The following is a 22,856-nucleotide window of genomic DNA, read 5'->3' as shown; positions in this document are numbered from 1 at the left end:
GAAGTAAAATGATGCCACCAAACATAAGAAGTAATATGAACAAATAATTTATATGGCTAATGCAAAGAATAAAATGAGATGAAAGCAATCCTAACACCAAAATATGCAGCACTGAAGTAAAATACACCAAAATAATAAACTGTCAAATAAACAATTTTTGATTAAATTACAGGTTAGGAGAAGTAGGAGGTTTTACACAGAAACCGAGGTGGAAAGGGATCAAAAGGAGTTAAAAAATGACTAAGTGGCACAGACAAACCAGTGAAAACGAACACCTAGAGGAAAGGACAGATTAAAAGTTCCCAACACACTAAAGTGTAGTGACGTGTTCCTGCACAAAGCAAGAGTGCCTGAAGTCGGAATGACAACACTTGGTGAATAAAAATCCTGGGTGGTTCAAACCAACAACCAAGCTCATGCCCACATAACCATTTTATCAGTTTCGGATGAAAAAAGAAAAAAATATTGTGAATGTGGCAGGGTACATTTAACAACGTATTTAAATTAAAATATATTCAAAAGGCATTTTCCCCCAGTAACATGGTTCATATTATTTGAAATGAAAGCATTCTGAAAGACTAAAATCATCTGACCACATGCTAATCATTCTCTAAATATAAGGTCAAATAATTATAGTTATTTATATTCTGAAGGAAAACATCTATATATGTGTAGTTTAATGCTCCTCTCCCATGCTGAAGTCAGTATACATTCAATTAAATTGGAAAGAAAAAAGAATTTATTACTAGTTTCTACTTAAAATATGTAGCACCCATAAGTAAGCTCAAGAAAAAAGACAATCTTTTCTGGGGAAAGATAGCTAGGGAAAAAAAAAAACAGACTGTTTCAGAAATGAATCTGTTGAAACTGCATAAGTATAAATAAATTAATACTTAAACACTATCATGATCAGGTTATACAGCACTTTTCTTTCTAGCATGAGGAACTAAGGTCACTGAAAATATAACCAGAGGTTTAAAAAAAAATTTTTTTAATGATGTAGTATTTAGAAAGGTACTTAAAAGCAGGTACTATATCTTCATCTTCATATTCTGTCCCAGCTCACAGCAAGTTCCTATCCAAGTATTCTGAATGAGTAAATCGAGATGGAGGGTGATAGAGTAGAGGGAGAATATGGCCTCACACATGTATTATCTCTGGAAGTGATCTCTATTTCAGTGACCAAAGATTTTACAAGTTCACTAAGATGATGTGCTAATTTGAGAGCAGCAGATATATACCAATATTTGGTCTTTGCAGACATTTAGTGAAACTTCTGCTTAAATAAAAACGATGAACAGTTTAGAACTGTTCTTTTACAGTTCTAAATCAAACACTAGGCATGGCAGTGATGATTTCTAAAAACAAAGACTTAAGATTTAGTGTTGGGTGGGAATCCTCCCTACTGAAGTACAGTGAAAAATTCTTAAATGACTTTTTCTCAATTAGTTAATCAATCTCTGTTTATGAAACATCCCATCTAGCACAGGAAACCAAGTAACCGACCACCACCAAAGGCTGCTGAAACCTGAGAAAAGAAAGCCCCCCCAAAAATAACAGGGAAAGGTGGTTCCTTTCTCACCCCAAATTTTTCATGGGGTAGAGAGTCATCTTCATTCCCAGGGGTTTTTTTTTTTTTTTTGCCTGCATGTTCACAACTCTAGACCATACCCTAAGACCAAGGTGGCAAACTGGTAGCCTGTAAACATGCTTTGTTTGTTCTGATTCGTATTAAAAATATTTAAAATTAATTGTCATTTAAATATCAGGAAGTTTCACATAAAAATTCTGATTTGTAGTGTCTTATAGAATCAGAAGACCTGGCAACACTAGGCCTCCACAACAATTGGCCTTATTTCCTTATTATCCTTGTTTCTTATACTCATTCGTTTTTACATCATCCAGCCAGACCCCGTAGGCTCTGACTTTTTGGTCCCCACCATTGCCTACTTTACCTACACCCTTTTGTAAACTGGGAGATACTTCAGTAAAGAACCCCCAAAACTCCACTGTACTTCTGTCAAATAATTTAAATACTAGTAGGGATCAGCAAGTTCTTTAAAAGATCCACTGGTTTCCTGCTTCATCTTTTTCATTCTCTCCATTCTTGATCGTTTTATGTCAGTGACATGTGTTGATATTACCATTAAAATACTTCCAGTATATAAATAGACATGACAATGTAGTGATTTATTTTCAAGGATCACTGTATAGAGTAATTTACTATGAGCAAGCAGATCCATCTGATGCACATACAACCTATTTCAACTGGAAGCTGACTAAACTGACATAAGAATAAAATTGTCATCACCAAAGATACAATGAATCAATCTGCAAATATGGGCAATCAAGAGCATCTGGGATAAATAATTGGTTGTGAGCAGCAGTTACTAGGATCCAAGGTGGATTCACCAAGAGTAAGACACCAAAAAGATGTCACTTCCTATTTAGATAAAAATATTACATTGGTAGATCGGAGGAATGTGGTAGAAATTATATGCTGATTTCAGAAAAGTCCTTCATCAAATCTCTGCTAAGAGAATAAAATGTGGGCTGGATAATACTGCATTTTTAACTGAGTGAAAAACTCCCCAAGAATTTTGAACCAAGAATGGGAAAGAGTTCTCTAGTGGAGTGCTACAGCGCTTGCTCACTTTAGCACACACCCTCTCTCTCTCTCCAGTCTGAGTATTCAACATTATTTCTTACCAGTAACTTGAAAGATAAAGAAGATATGTCTATCAAATTTGCAAATAACACAATGCTGAGAGAGCTATATAATGGGACAAATGACAGAAATGATGTTTGAAATGACTGAGCCAGAACAAATGGATCAAAAGGAAGAATATGACATTTAATAGGGATACATATGTAATCCGGCATTTAGATTCCAAGAGTCAACTAAAAATGTCAAATACATGATTAGAGAAGGGACACCTTGGCTTAACAGCACTTCATGTGCAAAAAAATTTGATTTCAGCTGACCCCGGGATTACCGTGTCAACAGGGGGATGTGGATTCATGCAGTAGCTAGCTGTTGTCCCAACTGTGGGACATGACTGACGTCCACTGTGTTCTGGACTAGTCAGACCACAACTGGAGCATTGTTCTCCATTCTCAGTGGCACTTTTTAAGAGGTACTCTGAAAATCTAAGGGGGATTTAGATGAGGACAACCAGGCATGATGAGGTCATTAAACCATCTAATTTAAGAAAAGGCTGAAAGAAATGGGTATGTTCTACCTGGAGAAGAGAAATTAGGGGAGACAGGATGGTCGTCTTCAAATGTCTGAAGGATTGCTATGCTGAAGAGGGAGTAGAATGGTCGTATGTTGTTCTAAAGGGCAGAACTAAAACTAGAGGAGAGAAAGTTATAGGGAAAATATTTTAGTTAAAAAAAAGCAAAAGTAAAAACCTTCTCTAATGAAGAAAGTTATCAGCAGATAAACAGCACTCTCTCAGGAAGGATGCAGAAGACATTCTACTGGAACGTTAGGCTAGCTGAATTGCAGAATCTGTTCCAACTCTAAGATTCCCAACACCAGAGCCCCTGAATATTGTTTGGTTTGAACTAGCCTTGCATTTGCTCAGTCAGTCATTATGAGAGAAACGTCTGGGGTTATTACTTTACAGGATTCCACTCAAAAGACACCAGAACTTTACCACCAAATGTGTGTGATCCCTTCAAAGCAGTCACCTGAAACAGCTGCATTCTTACTCCACAGAACTGCTATGCTCAAAACAGCTCTGAAACCCTTTTAGAATGCTTCAAAGTCAGCTTTTGACTGACGTAAGATATAGTCTATTTCATAAACATGCATATACACTGTTGGTGGACACAAACTATCCTATTTACTTGGTACAGTCGGTGCTTAGCTAGTCAGTGAGTGTCCAGTGGTGAACCAAAATAACCCATTTCTAACCCAAATCTATTATTTAGCTTGATCTTCCATCTTAAGTCCAGCTTCCAATGACATCTGAATGATTTAAAAAACCTAATTCATCCTTAGACACATAAAAATTTGATGTCAGATACAAATTTATATTACATAGGCTCTTAAATGCTCAAAAAAATTAAAACTGATTTGAACAAAGGTAGCATAACTAGAAGAATATAACCTTCCAAGTTCATTACTTTAAGGGAATATATACATACTATATTTTTGTTTTTCTTTCTTTTTAAAACACTCAATTTATAGGCATACTTCATGTTTTGGGCTTAATTATAAAGACTTCAAAAATCGGCATAGTTGTTACTACACATCTTTTCCACATTCCTTTGAGTCCTTAAAATCAGTTATTATCCTCATTTCCAGAAACCATGTTCTTTCAAACAAACACTTCAGGTACTTAAATGTAAAATTAGATAATGATTACAAATGGTTTCAAGAACAGAGAATCTTTTTCAAACCCAAAATACTAGTAAACATATTAGTAAACATACTAAAACATTAGTATGGTTTTAGTAAGATATATTATGTGAATGTAAGCTGGGTAAAATATAACAATATATTTTATTTGGGATCAGGGTGTGTTTTCCTCGCACAAATGTCCTAATCCATTTCTACAACTCACAGCTAAAAACTTTAATCTCTGTACATATATTTTTCTTCTAATATGAAAAGTACTTTAACTTCCTTAATGAAAAAATATTCAAAATCTTATTTACAGCCCCCTAAACATACCTATTAATTTAAAAACACTACTAAGGATGATTCCAAAACTAAACATTGCCATCACAGGGAGAATTTTGGTGGAACTTAGTTGGGAATCAGCCAGCTTGGCATCTTTGTAGTGAGTATCTGTGTAATCAACAGTTATCCACTTTTTTCTTTTGAATTCTAATAGAATGCCTGGTACCCAGTAAATAAAGTTAAGAACCTGTTAAGAACTGCAGTGAAGATTTTGTTCTTTATAGATTGCAGCAAGTCTGAGTTGAGGAAGTTCTGACAGATGCAAAATGTGCACCTGTTGCAGGTGCACATACAGCGTAACCGGGCATGGCTGCGAAAACACACAGAAGGACAGGCGTTGAGTTCTTACTTACAAATATGGCGCAAGTTAGGATGTGCCAACTTAAAAAAAAAGATTTAGGCACAAGCAACACTTTTCGTAAAAGGGAAAAGGATACTGTGGGGCAAGCTAAAGCTGTGCATAATTCCCTATTTATCAAAAATGTAATAAACAGTAATAGCTCCCTCCTCCCTCCCTAAAGAAAATCAGCTAACACTTTTTTTTGGAGTGGGGGAAGGATTTATTATTATAAGAGTTTTGGTGGAATAAACATGCACAGCAATAGATGGCACCCTCATCTAAATCAATTTGAAAAAACTGAGTAAGCCACAGCACCCCACCAAAAAGACAAAGTTTGCTAACATTTAAATACCACTCCCTCCTCATCCTCCTCCTCCCTCAGCATACACACATGTCTGAAAACCAGGAAGGAGAAGAGTGACAAATACACAACAGTCAAAAGATGATATTCAACCCTGAGGAGATATGAACAACATCGTCTTTAATTCATCAAGCACCCTGGCTCCCAAGAGAAAGCAAAGTGCTTCATCAATTTCGACTTGAATGAAATACGGGGTTAATTTCATCTGCTATCAAAACACAGCAGCTCAGTACGATAATGTGAAACTCTGAGTAAGGATGTAAAAATCAACAATGGATCCAATTGAAATTAGGTATGAAATTTAGGGAGGCTTTCTGACTCCTTTCTGGTTGAGCGGAGTTGCACGAGTTGGTGCAGGCATATAGGGTAACCAATTTCACCTTGGCCCTAACAACCAAAGTAGGGGTCTTCAATGACTATTCAGTTGTCAGAGCCACTCAGACATACAAGGCCATCACACCACCCATGACGAGGTACTGGCACAGAACCCATTCAGAAAAGCGCCACCTGATGAATCAATGCCATCACTTCCTGTAACATCTGAACATTTTTAGAGGCTTCTCAGTCAAAGGACTGGCCCATTCTGACTTGGCTTAGTTTGTTAGATCTGATGAGACCACAGCACACAGTGGCATGGTTGTGGAGATTAGCAGCATCCCAATAATGCCTAATTCCCAACATGAAGAAAAACAAGATTTTTTTCTTTTTTTTTTTTTAAGCTTTGACAGGCTCAAGACATTCCTTTTTAAAACTGGACTTACAATGATGAGTATAACACTGCTATTAAGTCACTGCCAGCTGTCATACTGGAATCCATCTGTTATGTTATAAATTGAATCTGACTCTTCAACATACACAAGGCTCCACCCACCAAAAAGGAGGGATCAAAGTATGCTTAGCAACAGGGAGATGCTTCATGAGAAGTAGTTTGGGATTAACCATATAAACAAGTGTCCATGTATGTACATTTATCATACACACACACACACACACACACACACACACAAACAAGAATTACAGGAGAATATTTTAAAGCTGCAGATCTACATACGAACACAGTTATTTACAAGGTAAAAATACTACATTTACGTAGTAAAAAAGACACCATAATATACAGTTAGGCAGTAAGCCTGACCAAGCAGTGCGTTTCTGGATAATTATGTGAATGTTAATTACGTCAAGAGAGGAGACTTGGTAATCCTATAAGAAAATGTCAACAAAAATCCCATAGAAGCCATAAAGAGAAAATAACTTACAAAGCAGTTTTTAGAAAGACCCAGATTTTTCTCAAATTCTCTATTCTATCAGTGTTGCTCATGTCTCGGGAGAGTCTGTCTCTGTAATGATCCTCTCTGCAGATAACATACACGAGAGTTTTAAAGCAACAGTAAAGCATAAATAAGGTTTTGCTTATCTTATAGTAATAGGAATGACTTGTCTTCCAATTATTATTATACAAACAGAATTTCAAGGGTTTGCTGCATTAAAAAAAAAAAGTATTAGTTAATGGAATAGCAGTAAAGTTAACTCTGATTTTAAAAATCTGTACAAATTAATACCTTTCTGAAAAAACCTCAGTCTTGGTTTATAGCAATGTTTGATTATTACTCTATTTTATATTGTAATTTTCCTAAGAAGAAAAATAATTTAGAGACCGATGTAATAATGAATAGAATTTAAGCTATAAAATCCTGAGAAACGCACTGCCTGAGAAACTATCTTGTTACAAAACATAATTTACACAAACACACTACTTCAGGAGAATGCTATTAAGAAACATGCAATTTTAAGGCAGTTAGTAAACTACAAAGATGACCACAGTTATGTGCTTGTGCATATGCATGTATAGATATATAATAAATGTACATGAAATGTGGGGCTCAAAACACTTAATGTAAAACATTTATATAGTGGAAATTTTAATTACAATCAGTTTTTATAGCACTTAAAAAATATATTCTAAACTCAAACACAATTTAAACATAAATTCATAAAAGATTTTAGACTCCTTCACATACCCAAGGTCAATTAATCAGCAGATAAATACAAAAATGATTCTTTGTTCATATGGAAATGCCTTGTAAGCAAAAAGCAATATGATGCCCACCCCATTTCATTGCAGTAAGAACCTTTTTTTTGGCTAGGAGGGAGGGCTGTGTTTTACTGTACTAGCCTATAAAGATAACTACAGCCTGTTCAACCCTACCCAAATATTGTCAGAAGCACTGTTTACATGATTTTATTATGACACCCAAACCAAAGTTACATTTACTCAGATTTGTACCTTCTCATTACTTCTCTTTCTGTTGCTGAACAACCTCTACGTGACAAAGATCCCACCCTCATGGCTAAGAACGGCATGCAATGTTATTATGAACCATGCAACATGAAAATGAAGACAGAGCAAGTACTTACGGGTACATGGCCATTGTTGTCAATTTAACAAAGATATCCTTACTGGGTGCATCAGCACTATTGCAAGTGAAGGCTTGTGGTGGAGGCATTTTGTGTTTCCTGCAGAAATCAGCCGGTGAAATACTATACTCTTGTTTAACTTCATGCAGGTCTGACTTTGCAGCTACGATTAAGCAGGGTATTCTACTGTCCATAAAGTGTTGCTGTGTAGTAAAAAAATGACATAAAAATCTGATGACAAGCTAAAAAAAAAAATTTAATTAAAAGTGAACTAAAAATTCTTTCTGGATGGGCAAAGCATTGCTAACTTCAAAGAGAGAAAGTGAAGCAAGAGACAAACTTGGCAGTGGCCCAGGTCAGTCGTATATAATAAATATGATCAGGACCATTTTCCTCATGATGATAACAGATCTATACCAACTCTTCTGATTCACTACAATTTGAAAAAACATATATATTTTTTGATTAAAAAGATGTAATACAAATTTTGAAATAAAAAGAAATCCACCTAAATTCCTCTATCGCAAGGAAGACTACTTGCATTTTTTCACATTACCTCTAACATCCAGTCCTTGAGCACATGTATTTATAAATGTTTACACAGTTGCAGTCATGCTGAACATAATCATTTTAAAATGTAATACTTCATCTTCCACGTTCTTCATCATTCAAGACTATTATTTTTAATGATTGCTTAATATTCCACTGGATTATTTTAATTTAGTAAACTATTCTCCTATTGTTAGACAGATGATTTCCAGTATTTTGCTATTTAAAACAATGCTGGAATAAATATGTCTGTACATACAGCCTTTTACTCCAATTGAATCTTGTCAATAATCTCAAAGTGACTGGTTTATCCCCTTGCTCTGGCTGTTATTGCTGGTGTAACTGGCAATATATAACCCATGTGCATTCCTAACAGGCAAGAACACCTTCCACTAATGCAGAGGTTCTTCACCAGGAATACACATCAGAATCACATGTGGAATTTTTTTTTTTTTTAAATACAGATGTCTGGGACTCTGCTACTTCAAAACCAAATCAGAACCTTTAGAGTAGAGTACAGACATATGTAGTTTTAAAAAGCTCCAATAATGACTTTGCTACATTCCCCTGGTTAGGAAACACCACGTCACAATGCCACTATCCTCCAAATGAAGTTAAATTTAGTCAAAGATCATAAGAGAAACAAACCTTAAAGATCCTGGCACAGTATTCAAAGGACTTGGGATTACTGACATCATATACCAGGCATACAACATCACAGATGATCTCAGCCTCAGTTAGAAATTCTGATTCTGAGATATCATGCAACTTGTAAAAAGAAAAAGACAATGAGAAACGTAAGTATCGTAACACTGATGTATAAAGTCATGATGTTTTATTATTTGCTTAACTCGACCTCTTGATAAAAGGATACTAGTTAAATATACTTTTGCAGACCATTTTTTAAAGTAGAAAGTGTAGATAAACAAGTAGCTTCTGATTTTGTGGTTTAAAATTAGTGATTAAGATTCTCAAGAAGCTTAGTGAGTGACTCGCGTGTGCTAGGCAGCCCCTTCCCATGCATTATGCACATTTTACAGATAAGGAAACAGACTCAGTGAGATTAAGTCAACTAACCAAGGCAACACATGTTAACAATTCGCTAGACCAAATTTTGAACTCAGATATGATTCCCAAGTCTATTTTCTTTCTTCCATACCACCTTCTCTCCCACTGATAAAAAACAGAAAGCAAATGGCTCTTTACACTGAAGGTCATTTTGTTCTACTTCACTGCCTACTCTTTTTTATGTTTATTACAATACCACTTTAAGAAATATTCCATCTATGATAATGATCCAACAAGAGTAAAAGTCAGTACTCAGTTGTCTAAGATAGTACATCTTTGGTGAGAAGAAGAAAGGAGAAATGGAGGGCCAGAAGTGACTCAATGTCTTCCAAATAAAATACTATTATAGCATACATATTAAGAGACATGAAAGATACCAGTCTGCTAAGGATAAGAAAACAGGAAAATTAACAGTCAATATTTACTGTGTACCCGACGTGTAGAACTATACTTACAGGAGAAGAATGGGAGACAAACAAGGTTTAGTAAGAAACTAACAAGGAACATTCATCATAAAAAATAAAATACATATAAAATTCATTGTGATCACCTGACTGACAGATTAAACTATTTCTAAAAGACAAAAGGAATGGACTTTTTTTAGTGCCTATTATTTGCCAGAAACTTCTTGTATTAGCTGAATTAATAGAATACTCGGGACTCGCCTGAGGTCACAAAGCTAATCAAAGGACGACCAGAGTTCAAACAGAAATTTGACTGGATCCAAGGAGAACGTATAAACTCCTTCTACTGTATTTCATGCTATCTTTTTAGTCATACCCTTCTAGCATTCATTTTTCAGGCTAACACATGAGTTAACTATACATCCCACCCATCCCCTGTCAAATAGATAAAACTCTTTTCAGATTATAGATAAACTACCAAGCACTTGCACTAACCCTTCCATATTAATTTCTAGTCAATAGTAAAGGAAATAATTTTTTTAAACAGAGATGGAAAAGAGAGTAAAAAGGGAGTCTATTTTTTTTTAAACTTTCTTGTTGAGGTATAACTTATACAGTTAAGAGCACAAACTGACAAATTTTTACTTATATATATAAAGCCATGTAATCATCACACAGATCAAGAAAATTAGAATTAATTCCAATGCACAACCCAGGTAAAAAATTATGCAAAAGTTCTACATATCATCATCAAATTAAACCCAATAATGTTTCCAAATAGTCATTTTAAAATGTACCTAATAATGAATTATCTTTGTATGCCAGAAAATTTCTTACCAACAAGTATTTCTCTTGTCCATATACATAAACAGTATTAATTGCATAGTAGGATTTATGTTCATCACGGATTTTCTTCTGCCTCTGAAAGTAGAACAGAAAATCTCAATATTTATAGTAAGAAAATTAGTGACAAGTTTTCATCAACACACACACACACCTTGTGTTGTGTTACAAATTAAAAGGGCATTTTTTCCCTACACAACGTACTATTTGTCACTATAAAGGGTATATATTGATTTTATATTTCTTAGTTCTTAGGGCCGAAGACAAAAGAATTTGTTCTGCATAAAATGAAAGCAGTCTCTGAAAAGGAAGAAAGCAATTACTATTGAAAGAGTATTCCAGAGCCACCTGCTGGCACTTCTCATTACATGTACTCTAATTTAGCCTGCTTTGAGCATCATCTGGAAATACGTCAGGCTGCTGACTCAAAGGAGGAGTCAGAAATAGGTATCAGTACTCAGTTCACAATATTTACTATGCATTTATGTCATGCCAAGCACTGTGTTACATGCTCTCACAAGTGTATTTATTTAATCCCCATCTAAACACTGGCTAAGAAAAAAAAAAATGATAGTTAACAACATCCAAAGACAAAGACAGACAGTTCAACGAAATTACTATTACAGTTTAGACTGTACTTTACTAATATGTAGGCTACCGAGTTCTAGTAATCACTTAAAAACGTTAACAGCTAAGAAAAAATTACATAAACACAAGATTATAAAAATGTGTTAAAGTTCTGTTATTTGAGAACTCTCACCATTAAGTTTCTTCCAAGAAGAGCCTGAAGAACTCCACTTTTCCCACAGTTTTTCATCCCAATTACATTACATCTGAACACATTTCTTTGAGTCTGCTTTTTCTGAAGGTCTATCTTTTTATCTCTTGTTACTAAAAGAGGGGGAAAAAAACCCACTAAGTATGTTCCAGTTAGACTCACTCATTTTACCTTCTGCAAAATAGAGTATTGCTGTTTATCGCTTGTATGAAGCATCTGAGCTATAAACAAACATACTGTACAACAGTCAAGCTGTAAGTGAAATAAAGTACTTAATACAGAAGAGCCTCACTTGGTGGAAAAGATACTTTTTTTTTTTTCTGTAACAAATAAATCTTTAATCTTTTATGTGGTCTGACACAATACAAGTTTGTTTTGAGCTCGGATGAGAGGTGAAATTGGTCAAATTGGTAGTGAAACCTCTGCTCCACACAGTCATTTAGGGACCCAGGTTCCTTCCACCTTGTGACTTGGTCCCTCTTCAAGGCCTCCACTCAGCTGTAGATGGGGAAAGAGAGAGTGCAGATTGTGCCTGAGAATTGTTTTTTTTTTTTTTAATTGTGCTTTAGGTGAAAGTTTGCAGACTGAATTAGTTTCTCATTCAAAAACTTATATATAAATTGTTTCATGATATTGGTTGCAATCCCCACAATGTGTCAGCACTCTCCCTCTTTCTACCCTGGGTTCCTCGTTTTCCAGTCCTTTCCTGCCTTCTTGGTTTTTTTTTTTTTCCTTTTGGGCAGGTGTTGCCCATTTGGTCTCATTTACATGATTGAACTAAGAAGTATGTACCCCACGTGCGTTATTGTTTGTTTTATAGACCCATGTAATATTTGCCTAAAGGGTGAACTTCAGGAGTGATTTCATAAAAGGGTGTTGGGGGCCATAGTCTTGGAGATTCTTCCAGTCTTTGTCAGAGCAGTAAGTCTGGTTCTTTTTTGTAAATCTGAATTTTGTTCTACATTTTTCTCCACTCTGTCCAGGACTCTCTATTGTGGAAAAGATACATTTGTGAAAGTTGGCTGTAAAGTGAATTTCTAGTAACCAAATGATATTTATTCCATCATAAAATAAGTAGTACATTTTCATAAGGAAAATGATAGCCTAACAATGAATGAAAATTACAATGAATGTAGCCAACATTTTACCCTATCTATTTTTTCTGTGATAAATATCATTAAAAATTATATACTAAAAAATGCTGTATCGAATCTACACTCACCTGGAGTTGGAACTATAAATGGGAAAGGGATATGTGCCCTAGGGTTAAACAGCCTTTTGAATGTGAATCTGTGAATGCAGCTGGCCAGAAAACAATGGTGTATCATCAGGACAATGGGACGCCGCTCTATCTGAAGTAAACAGACCTCCCTTAAGCTAGACCCAGAGACTGAACTACAACAAAGCTCACCAGAGGCACTATTTATACAGACAAAAAACTGAAAATGATAAAAATACACAATAATTGTGGAACAGCTAAGTTAAAGAACATCCATACGACGACACATTATTAAACATTAAAAAAATACAAAGCGTACTTATTGATATAAAAAGATGTCCATAATACATTGTTGATTAAAAGAACCTCATGGCTGGCTAGCAGTTTTTTATCTTAGGTGGTGAATTAAATACTATCTAACTGGTTAAGTATTTTAAAGGGTGCTTGCTCTGTCAATTTAAGAAAGGCTGTCTCCTTGTGCTAGGGCTTCCTATAAGATATGGCAGCTTTCCCACCAATTGGAATATAAGAAACTCTTCAGATAATCGATGTCCTAATTTGTTACTTCCATATCTATGGTTTTTCTTTAAATGGAGTGCACTGCTGTGGCAAGACTGCCTAGTTTACATTACAAGATCTGTGAAACGTTATTAATGTGGAAAAAGGTTACAAAGCTGAGAGGCATGCAATTAGTTTACGACAGGATCATTTGTGAACAATTTTTTTAACGTTTGAAATTTTTTTTGTTTACTGTTGTAGTTTAAATAAAGTTTACATTTTAAGTTAGTCTCCCATACAAAAATTTATATATACATTGTTATATGACCCTAATTGCCTTCCCCATACTGTGACAGCACACTCCTCCTTTCCACCCCGGATTTCCCCTGTTCATTCAACCAGCTCCTAAACCTCTCTGCCTTCCCATCTCACCTCTGGACAGAAGCTACCCATTTAGTCGCTTAACATAATTTTTTTTTTTTTATTTACTGTGGTAAAAATATATAGAATACATTTCCCAATTCAATGTTTTTTCCATGTATAATTCAGTGACATTGATTACGTTTATCATGCTGGGCAACTATCACTGTTTATCTGTTGCCAAATTTTCCATCACCATTAACAAATATTCAATGCTCCTCAACAATGACTCCTCCTTCTCCGCTTCCTCCAATAAACTTTAGTCTCTAAATATTTGCCTATTCTAGATAGTTCATTTAAGTGGGATCATATACTATTTATCTTTTTGTGACTGACTGACTTCACTTAGCATAATGTTTTCAAGGTTCATTCATGTTGTAGCATGTATCAGGATTTCATTTCTCTTTAAGGTTGAATAATATTCCATTGTATGTATATATTACATTTTGTTTACCTATTCAACATGAATTATTTTTAATGTTTAAAGAAAATTAAAATGCAAGATGGACTGGTAAATACTTTTAATGTCCAAAGCCCTCCTTCATTGGTGGAGTACTCCCAGGCAGCAGACTAGGAGCAAATCTCTACTCTTTCTTTTTTGATGATTTAAATAAAATCCAGCATCTCAACTCAAAAGAAATTACCAAATCAAGGGGGAAACAGTGTAGACACGGAAGATTAATGAAAATGTGTTCATTTTCATTCTTTGAAACTTATGAAACTGGAATCTTAAAAAGATTTTTCTAATCAGGAGCTGAAGAGTATTCAGATACTTACCTGTAATGGCCGAAGCTTGAGACTCTTGTTCAGTCAATATTGAATAGCCTAGATAGCCCAAATACTCCAGGCACCGCTGTACATCTAAATAGGTCGTGAGCCTAGGAAAGAGAGATTTTAAAATGTAAGAAGATCCTAAGCGAACATTTATAGGGAAAAAAAAAAAAAATTCCAACAGCGCAAATGATTTTACCACCAGACCCAGATAATTACTGTCAGACTGCTTTAATTTCCCATGTGCCTCCAGCCATGGCTTTTCCTACATTGCCATTGTGTGTGTGTGTTTTAGGTGAAAGTTTACAGTGCTAACTAGTTTTTCTTTCAACAAATTTAAACATAAATTGTTTTGTGACATTGGCTGCAATCCTCACAATGTGTCAGCACGTTACACCTTTCCACCCCAGGTTCCCTGTGTCCATTTGTCCAGTTTTCCTATCCCATCCTGCCTTCTCATCTTTGCTTTTGGGCAGGTGTTGCCCATTTGGTTTTGTATACTTGATTGAACTAAGAAGCACATTCCTCACATGTGTTACTGTTTGTTTTATAGGCCTGTCTAATCTCTGGCTGAAAGGTGGACTTCGAGAGTGGCTTCACTTCTCAGTTAGCAGGGTACCCAGGGGCCTTAGACTCAGGAGTTCCTCCAGTCACCGTCGGACCAGTAAGTCTCATCTTTTTTTTTGTGAATTTGAACTTTGTTATGCATTCTTTTCTCGCTCTGTCCAGGACCCTCTATTGTGATCCTTGTCAGAGCAGTTGATGGTGGTAGCCGGGCACCATCTAGTTCTTCTGGGGTCAGGTTGGTGAAGCCTCTGGTTCATGTGGTCCATTAGTCTTTGGACTAATATTTTCCTTGTGTCTTTGGTTTTCTTCATTCTTCTTTGCTCCTAATGTGCTGGGACCAATAGATGTACCCTAGATGGCCACTCGCAAGCTTTTAAGACCCCAGACGCTACTCACCAAAGTAGGCTGTAGAACATTTTCTTTATGAACTGTGTTATGCCAACTGACCTAGATATCCCGAGACTATGGTCCACAGCCATCAGCTCCAGTAACTAAGTCCTTCAGGGTGTTTCGATGTGTCTAGGAAGCTTCTATGACTTTGCCTTTGGTCAAGTTGTGCTGACTTCCCCTATACTGTGTGTTGTCTTCCCCTTCACCAAAGTTAATACTTGTCTACTATCTAATAGTGATTTCCCCTCCTCACCCCATCCTCTCCCTCATAGCTATCAAAGATTGTTTTATTCTGTGTGTAAACCTTTTCTTGGGTTTTTATAATAATGGTCTCATATAATATTTGTCCTTCTGTGATTGACTTAATTCATTCATCATATACTGCCATTCTTAAGGCAGAGAAGAATGTAAGATGGAGGGGGGATTTCTGTATCTGCTCCACCTGCCCAAAAAGAGCAAGGCCACAGAGATGAGTGGTAAGCCTCTGTAAAATTTAGAGTAGGGATCTTTTATATTACCTGCTTCCCAAGTGATATACAGTGTCCTACAAATACTGGCCAGTTGAGGACGTACTGATTCATTCAACAAATATGAAAAAGACTGTCAAAAGTATAAAAATAACAAAAAGCACCTGAAATTAGTAGCCTATCTTATGTATTTGGAAAAAAAAAAAGATTCTAGCATTGAAAAAGTTAGTCTCACCAAGGCATCATGCAAGGCCAGAGGATTCCTTTAGCATCCTAGGGCACAATGCCAACCACGCTATAACTGTAGATTGTAGACAAATGCTAAGTCTTACTAAGGTTTATTAAAAACGAACCAACAAGAACAACAAAACCCTCAAAACAAGTGTTCAGTGTTAAGTAAAACGTGCTTCTCCCCCTATTTTGAAAGTGTAAAAATTGTGTAATACAAATGACATTTCCTATTCCCCAGTGAAACAAAAAAGTACTAAAATTTACTTCTGTTTCAATGTAAGACTTATTACTGTTTCCTTGTACATTATCCAAAACTGAACACATCCCTTCCTGACAATTTATAGAACACCTGTAGTTCATCTCACAGGTATCAGCAGCACTATAAATCCTGTTCACAGACAGTAATGATTGAAGTATTTCATAAGATCTGATAAGCTCACACAATTATGAATGTAAAGCACAATTTTAAACTAGCTGTAACTCTAGAGGAAATAGGTGAGTTCTATACTCACGTCCACTGGGAAAGGAATCCCTGATACGTTATCCAGCCTCTTTCATTTGTACAAACTGTGTTATTCACATCTGGCCCCCAAGGTATGTAAGGAAAAACTTGAAATAAATCTTTAAGCTCATCAGGTGACAAAGCACAGTCTCTATCCTGAAGACACACAAGGAAGTATACATAATGTTTAGATATCTAAAAGAATAATCCCCAAATACAAGAGCCCCCTAGTCTAGTAAAGCTATGCTTCTAAAAACTAATTAATAAATTAAAACAAATTTTACATTTTATCAAGAAAATCTCTTACATGTATATAAAAAAAACCTATTAAAGAGTCTTATCAGAGACAAGACTTTTACATCTTGAGAAAAGAAAACAATAAAAACAAATAGCAGAAAATAATTTTGCAGTTTAACTTAAGAGTCTGAGCAATTTTTGGGCATGAGTATCCTTATAGCTAAGGAAACAAACTAATATCATTCACAGAAAAATGTTTTACCATATAGAGTGGAAAACTGCTGCTAAAAGCTTACCAAATCATGCTTGTCAAAGGTGCTCTGGAGAAACAAATATGCGTGATGATTTAATTCAGTAGTGCAATCAGGAGGTATTTTTAGCCTGTTGATGAAAAAATTTAGAAGTGAAATAATCAAATATTAAAATTTAACTTAAGAAATGAATATAAAACTGCATGAAGTCTTTTTGTGGGGTGACGGCATGTTACAAAAATATTTTCACCAAAGCCGTCTGGACTTCCCAGGGAAAGTCTCTGGCATGGTTATGGCAATCTTCAGAAATGTCATAATCATGGCCATTCCCCATGCATGAGGTGGCATGCAAAGCTTTCTTTATCAGAAGGGCATATTGAAATAAAAATGTGTCTCAAATAATACTGATTAAATGGTAATGCATTTATTCTTCCTTCAAACAAATTTTAAGTCATAATTATGGGCTTTATATTAATGCCAGCATTGGTGATGGACTGAAAATTATGAAAAGAGAGGTTACTTCGGCCTAATTTGACCTTTTTGACCCACCCTAAATTCAGCAATAAATATTTATCAAATACACTGAGCTAGGCACAAGGGACACAAAACAAGACTGGCTCCCTGCCTCTGAGGACCAACCAACCACGAACAGAAGGAGCTCAGTGCTAAGCATGGGTAAGGATGTTAGGAGAGCCCACATCAAAGGAAACTTTGACTTGGGGGTGGGAAGGTGTCTTTGAGAGACACTGTCACCTGAACTGAGGCTTGAGGGATGAGAGGCATTAACTAGGTTGGGGAAAGAGGAGGAAGAGAGCGAAAATAGCATGGACAAAAGCCTGCAGTAGGAAACGGCATATGTTTGGTGGGCTATATATAATTTGGTATTTACTTCTAGAATAGAGAGCTTAACCAACTTATTTCTGATCTCTTGAAATCAAAACAAGTTTGTCTAGCTTTTTTTCTTTTTCCTTCTTGAGTAAAATTAATTAAAAAAGATACTTGTAGTGTCTAGGAGAAGAAAAGAAAAACATTGCGCTATGCTATAAACCATGACTTGGAACTGCCTTGAAGGCAACTGATTTTTTTATACATCAGCGGCTTGCAACCAGGGATGATTTTTCCTGAGGGGGCATTCAGCAATTTTTTGGAGACATTTTTTGTTGTCAAAACTGGGAGAGGAAGTGCTACTAGCATCTAGGAATGCACTAAGCATCCTATAATGCACAGGACAGCCTCCACAACAAAGAATTACCTGGTCCAAAATGTCAGTAATGCCAAGGTTGGGAAACCCTGCTATTAAGCTAAGTTATTTCTGAGTAGCTTGAACCCTACCTACCTATATGCTACATAAAACTTAAAAAAAAATTACCAAATGAAATCAATCAGAAAACCAAAGGTACATACAGGGGGAATAAATATTCAGGTGTCAAATCCAGATCATCATCATAACCAAATCGTCGAAGCACAGTCCAAGTAGTTTCATGTCTCCCTCTCTGAATAAAAAGTGTGTGTAAAAAAAGAAAACCTAAAATAAAGTAAATTAGTAAATAGAGTTGATGTGAAATAAAGGTATTCACATGGGAGAAAAGCATATAACACATAATGACAAGAGCTTGATTTGTGAACATCATCAATGTATACCAGTATTGAATACTGAAGATCAAGATAAATAAAGTTCCCAAGTGTCTCGATAAAACAGAGCTGATTTCAGAGTCATTGTTTCACACACACAACCAGTTCAGCAAGAATGAGCCCTGGGTAAAAGGGCCAAAAATACATCCCAAGGAATACACTGACATTCTCAAGGTTATGTGATAGAAACAGATTAAATGGTTTTATAGATCTTTACTCTTATTTCTATAATGGAAAATTCTGGTTTTCAATTTCATTTCTTATTTCACTGTGGCTCTATAATATATTTTACAGGGGACATTTTATACTTGGTAAACCTGAATGGTAGACAAAATGTCTTTCCTAAAAATAACTTCTACTTAAAGGCTGCTTCTGAATAGGAAGAATCTGAAGGGAAATTTGTTTGTTCCAGGTATCTCTTTCCCTCAGATGGACCTCTGCATGCCTGAGATCCAAGCAATTTCCCTCCCCCTAACTGACACTAAGGATAATTATCACCACCACTGGCCTTGTCTCTTAAATATCCAAGACAGATTTTAAGCATATTAGGAAATGCTAAGATTTCCTGAAAGTGTAAGTAATGCTACAGAACCTTCACCTTCTGCCAAATTTTTACCCACCTTTCAGTGTCAATCCACTGTCAGCCACACCATCACTTATATGTTTTCTGACTACATTCTTGACATCTTCCAAAGCTTGAGGAGCTAATGGAGTGTTAAAACAAATTCTCTAGCAAAAATATAAAAATCAATTTAAAAATAAATCATCATTAAAACCACAAATAACATAAAACATTAATCTTCAAAACAACCAGTAAATCAAAGAGTTGCAACCAGAAGAAGCAATAAACTAGGATACTCTCTGCTTTGTATTATTTAAGTAAAACATGTCATACTTAAAAGGAAAAAAACTTTCCCTACTCCCTCCCCTCCATCCCATTTCTAAATACAGGGCTGTTTGTGTAACTATGTTACACAAAACTGAGAAAGCAAAATAATTCAGAGTTCAGACTTCAAGTCATCCTTAATACAGCCATTGTATACTGTGAAATGAAACTTATCAAAGAGTTCTCTCAATTCCTAGGCATAAGAGAGTTCTATACCCTAGGCAAAGGCTTAAATAGCTTGATGTGAAAGTTTTATGTGAAAGAGACACGTTTATTAACATATTATTGTCAAAGCTGATAACATTTTTTAGTATCTTATACAGCAAAGAGACCCTGATATACAAATGATTGAAATAAAAGGCAGCTACCTGAAAGAAGTTGAGTTCAGCATCATTCAGAGTACCATCATTATCTTGATCAGATATTTTAAATATACGAGTAAGGGCTTTTATACAGGCTGGTTTCATCTACAAATCATTGAGAAAAGAAACAAATGTTTTAATTAAAATAGTTTGGACTTTCATATGATTTTTTTTATTGTACTTTGGGTGAAGGTTTACAGAATAAATAGTTTCTCATTAAACAGTCAGTACACATATTGTTCTATGACACTGGTTAACAACCCCACGACATGTCAACACTCCTCCTTCTCGACCTTGGAGGAACTTTTCTTTTTTTGGTGAAAATATACATAGCCAAAGATACACCATTTCAAAAACTTCTACATGTACAATTCAGTGACATTGATTATGTTCTTCCAGTTGCGTTGCTATTCTCACTATCCTTTTCCAAATTATTCCATCACCATTGTCTTCAGCTCACTGTCCCCTAGGCTTCCCATCAAACCTCTTGAGTTGCTGTTGTCAATTTGATCTCACATAGATAATTCCTTTTTTCTTGTTGTTGTACTTTAGATGAAGGTTTACAGAACAAAATAGTTTCTCATTAAACAGTTAGTACACATACTGCCCTATGACAATGGTTAACAATCCCACGACATGTCAACACTATCCTTACTCAACCTTGGGTTCCCTATCACCAGCTTTCCTGTCCCCTTCTGCCTTCTAGTCCTTGTCCCTGGACTGCTGTGCCTCATGAGTCCCGTTTTGTTTTATGGGGCTGTCCAATCCCCGGCTCAACGGTGAACCTAGGGAGTGACTTCACCACTGAGCTAAAAGCGTGTCCAGGGGTCATATGATTTTTGTAAGTAATGCTGGGAATAATTTTTGATGGTTTTCACTACCAAATACATAACATCAAACACAATCAATATGAAAAATCAACTAAAGCAAAGGCATTAGCTTTTATACTCAACTGTTTTTAAGTAAATGCAACAATACCTACTTGCAACTCTATTTGGAATGGTCAAGCCCTCCCCTCATGACTCCACCAGTCCTCCAAGGATGGGAAAAAGAGAAATTCATGTTTAGGGGAGACTGATTCTTCTAGTCATGTAAAGAAGCAGCATGTACTTATGTATGCCCTCCTTCAATCCAGAAACAATTTGAGCTGACTCATAAAACTACTAAGGGCTTTCCTCTCTAACTTCTTATTTCTGACCATCAACCTTCCGGGAGCAGAATGGAACTAAATGTTTTTTTCTGTTCCTTGCGTATATATGTCAAAGTTGGACTATAAAACGTGCTTATTCACAAACAGGTGGTAAAACAGTACTAGTTAATAAGTGTGAAAGCCTCTGTTGTAAGCTAAGAATTACTGTAAAAAAAAAAAAATCTTGTCTTTTGTGATTCTGTAAAACTTTTCTAAGTTTTGCTGCTGAAAATATATTTTGACAACCTAATTTTTGTTTTAGGATTTATAATGGATAGACTATATTCTGACTATTTAAAAATAGGGCCCACATGCCTCTAATTTACATAACTGCTATAAGATCATCGCTGTCAATAATTTTCAGAATAAATAAAACTTTCAGGAAGATCTTTGAACTTTGTGTAAACTCAGAGAAAGAGACCTTACGAACCCATGTGAATCAGAGAAACAGGATGGCAAGCTCAGGAAATGTGTACTTAATAACTTCAGTCATATGGCTGTCGAGAACAAAATTGTAATGATGACAGTTTTGATCATGCTATCAAACTCAAATAGAGAAAAGGAATCCTTTAAAGAATAGGAGAGGAAGTAGTTGTCTTCCCAAACATACACAGACAAACCCTTTTTTTATATATTAAATAGTTTCTGGGGGAGCAATCTGATATAGTGAGAAAAAGATAAAATTAAGATACAAAGGGATTAGAAAGAAATTTTTAAAAAAGCCAAAAGAAACATTTAGAGTGCACTGGATAGGGCTCCCTTTCTAAAAGACTACTAAATGGAAAAAAACCTAAAATGTATATAATCATAGGTGATTTTCTTTTAATAAGTAAAGAATGTTAAGATACTGTTTTTATAAATGTTATCCTAATATTAGATATTCAAGATCAACAGATTACATTTTATTTACTCTCCTTTAAAAAATGTTATACAATAACCTAAATGTCTCAAAAAGTAACAATAGTTGTAATGATATACAAAATAGAACTTAAGAAAAACTTTTTACTTTGTGTAAGCAGTTTTTCCTCACATCATAAAAAGCTACATTAAAAAAAAAATTTTGAAGAAAAATAACAAAGATATATTTTTCATTAAATGTTGAAATGCATCCAGAAGCTATATTTAAATACTAACCACCTTAAAAATATAACGCCAAAAAATGACTACTAAAAATTATACCTCAGTAAAGCTATAAAATTTATAGTAATAAATAAACAAACATTTTATAGAGGAGCACTGTGGCACAGTGGTTAAGAGGTACAGCTGCTAACCAAAAGGTAAGCAGTTCGAATCTACCAGGTGCTCCTTGGAAACCCTATGGGGCAGTTCTACTCTGTCTTATAGGGTCACTATGAGTCGGAATATGACTTGACATCAATGGGTTTGTTTTTTTTTTCTTAAATCTAAACCCTCACACAGTAAACATTATTACACATAATTCAGATTTTTTCATTACTAGGTAAGTTGGAAGACTCCAGAAGTCTGTCATGGGACATACAAGTTAACAGCACTAGAAACACTGAACAGTTGAGGCTTCAATTTTGAATATGATGTTTTTGATGATTCTACCTTAAAACTGTGTCAAAAAACCCCAAGTATGGCCCCTGGATACCCTTTTAGCTCAGTGGTGAAGTCACTCCCGAGGTTCACCGTTGAGCCGGGGATTGCACAGCCCCATAAAACAAAACAGGACTAATGAGGCACAGCAGTCCAGGGACAAGGACTAGAAGGCAGAAGGGGACAGGAAAGCTGGTGATAGGGAACACAAGGTTGAGTAAAGACA

General features: G+C 35.5%; 1 protein-coding gene across 5 annotated transcripts in view; it reads right to left on the bottom strand.

The window, feature by feature from the left end:
• RHOT1 (ras homolog family member T1) overlaps positions 1 to 22,856 on the bottom strand; it is a 61,616-nt gene that overhangs the window by 7,061 nt on the left and 31,699 nt on the right. Inside the window, exons 9-21 of one of the 5 annotated variants that reach the window (XM_023739652.1) lie at positions 19,891 to 19,989; positions 19,257 to 19,365; positions 18,409 to 18,529; positions 17,050 to 17,134; positions 16,527 to 16,672; positions 14,366 to 14,466; positions 11,434 to 11,564; positions 10,668 to 10,751; positions 9,007 to 9,126; positions 7,810 to 8,012; positions 6,651 to 6,746; positions 4,881 to 5,003; positions 1,675 to 3,355 (exon numbers count right to left, since the gene is read on the bottom strand). In XM_023739652.1, coding sequence (XP_023595420.1) covers positions 3,337 to 3,355; positions 4,881 to 5,003; positions 6,651 to 6,746; positions 7,810 to 8,012; positions 9,007 to 9,126; positions 10,668 to 10,751; positions 11,434 to 11,564; positions 14,366 to 14,466; positions 16,527 to 16,672; positions 17,050 to 17,134; positions 18,409 to 18,529; positions 19,257 to 19,365; positions 19,891 to 19,989 — 1,437 coding nt within the window. In that variant the 3' untranslated portion in view covers positions 1,675 to 3,336. Of the gene's footprint in view, positions 1 to 1,674; positions 3,356 to 4,880; positions 5,004 to 6,650; positions 6,747 to 7,809; positions 8,013 to 9,006; positions 9,127 to 10,667; positions 10,752 to 11,433; positions 11,565 to 14,365; positions 14,467 to 16,526; positions 16,673 to 17,049; positions 17,135 to 18,408; positions 18,530 to 19,256; positions 19,366 to 19,890; positions 19,990 to 22,856 lie in introns of those variants that run through there. The other 4 variants (XM_004385398.3, XM_004385399.3, XM_012558124.2 and 1 more) reach the window with 4 other exon arrangements.

This window comes from Trichechus manatus, unplaced genomic scaffold (genome assembly GCF_000243295.1).
Source record: "Trichechus manatus latirostris isolate Lorelei unplaced genomic scaffold, TriManLat1.0 scaffold00138, whole genome shotgun sequence".
Taxonomy (NCBI): domain Eukaryota; kingdom Metazoa; phylum Chordata; class Mammalia; order Sirenia; family Trichechidae; genus Trichechus; species Trichechus manatus.
This window is presented reverse-complemented; position numbering and strand designations above follow the sequence as displayed.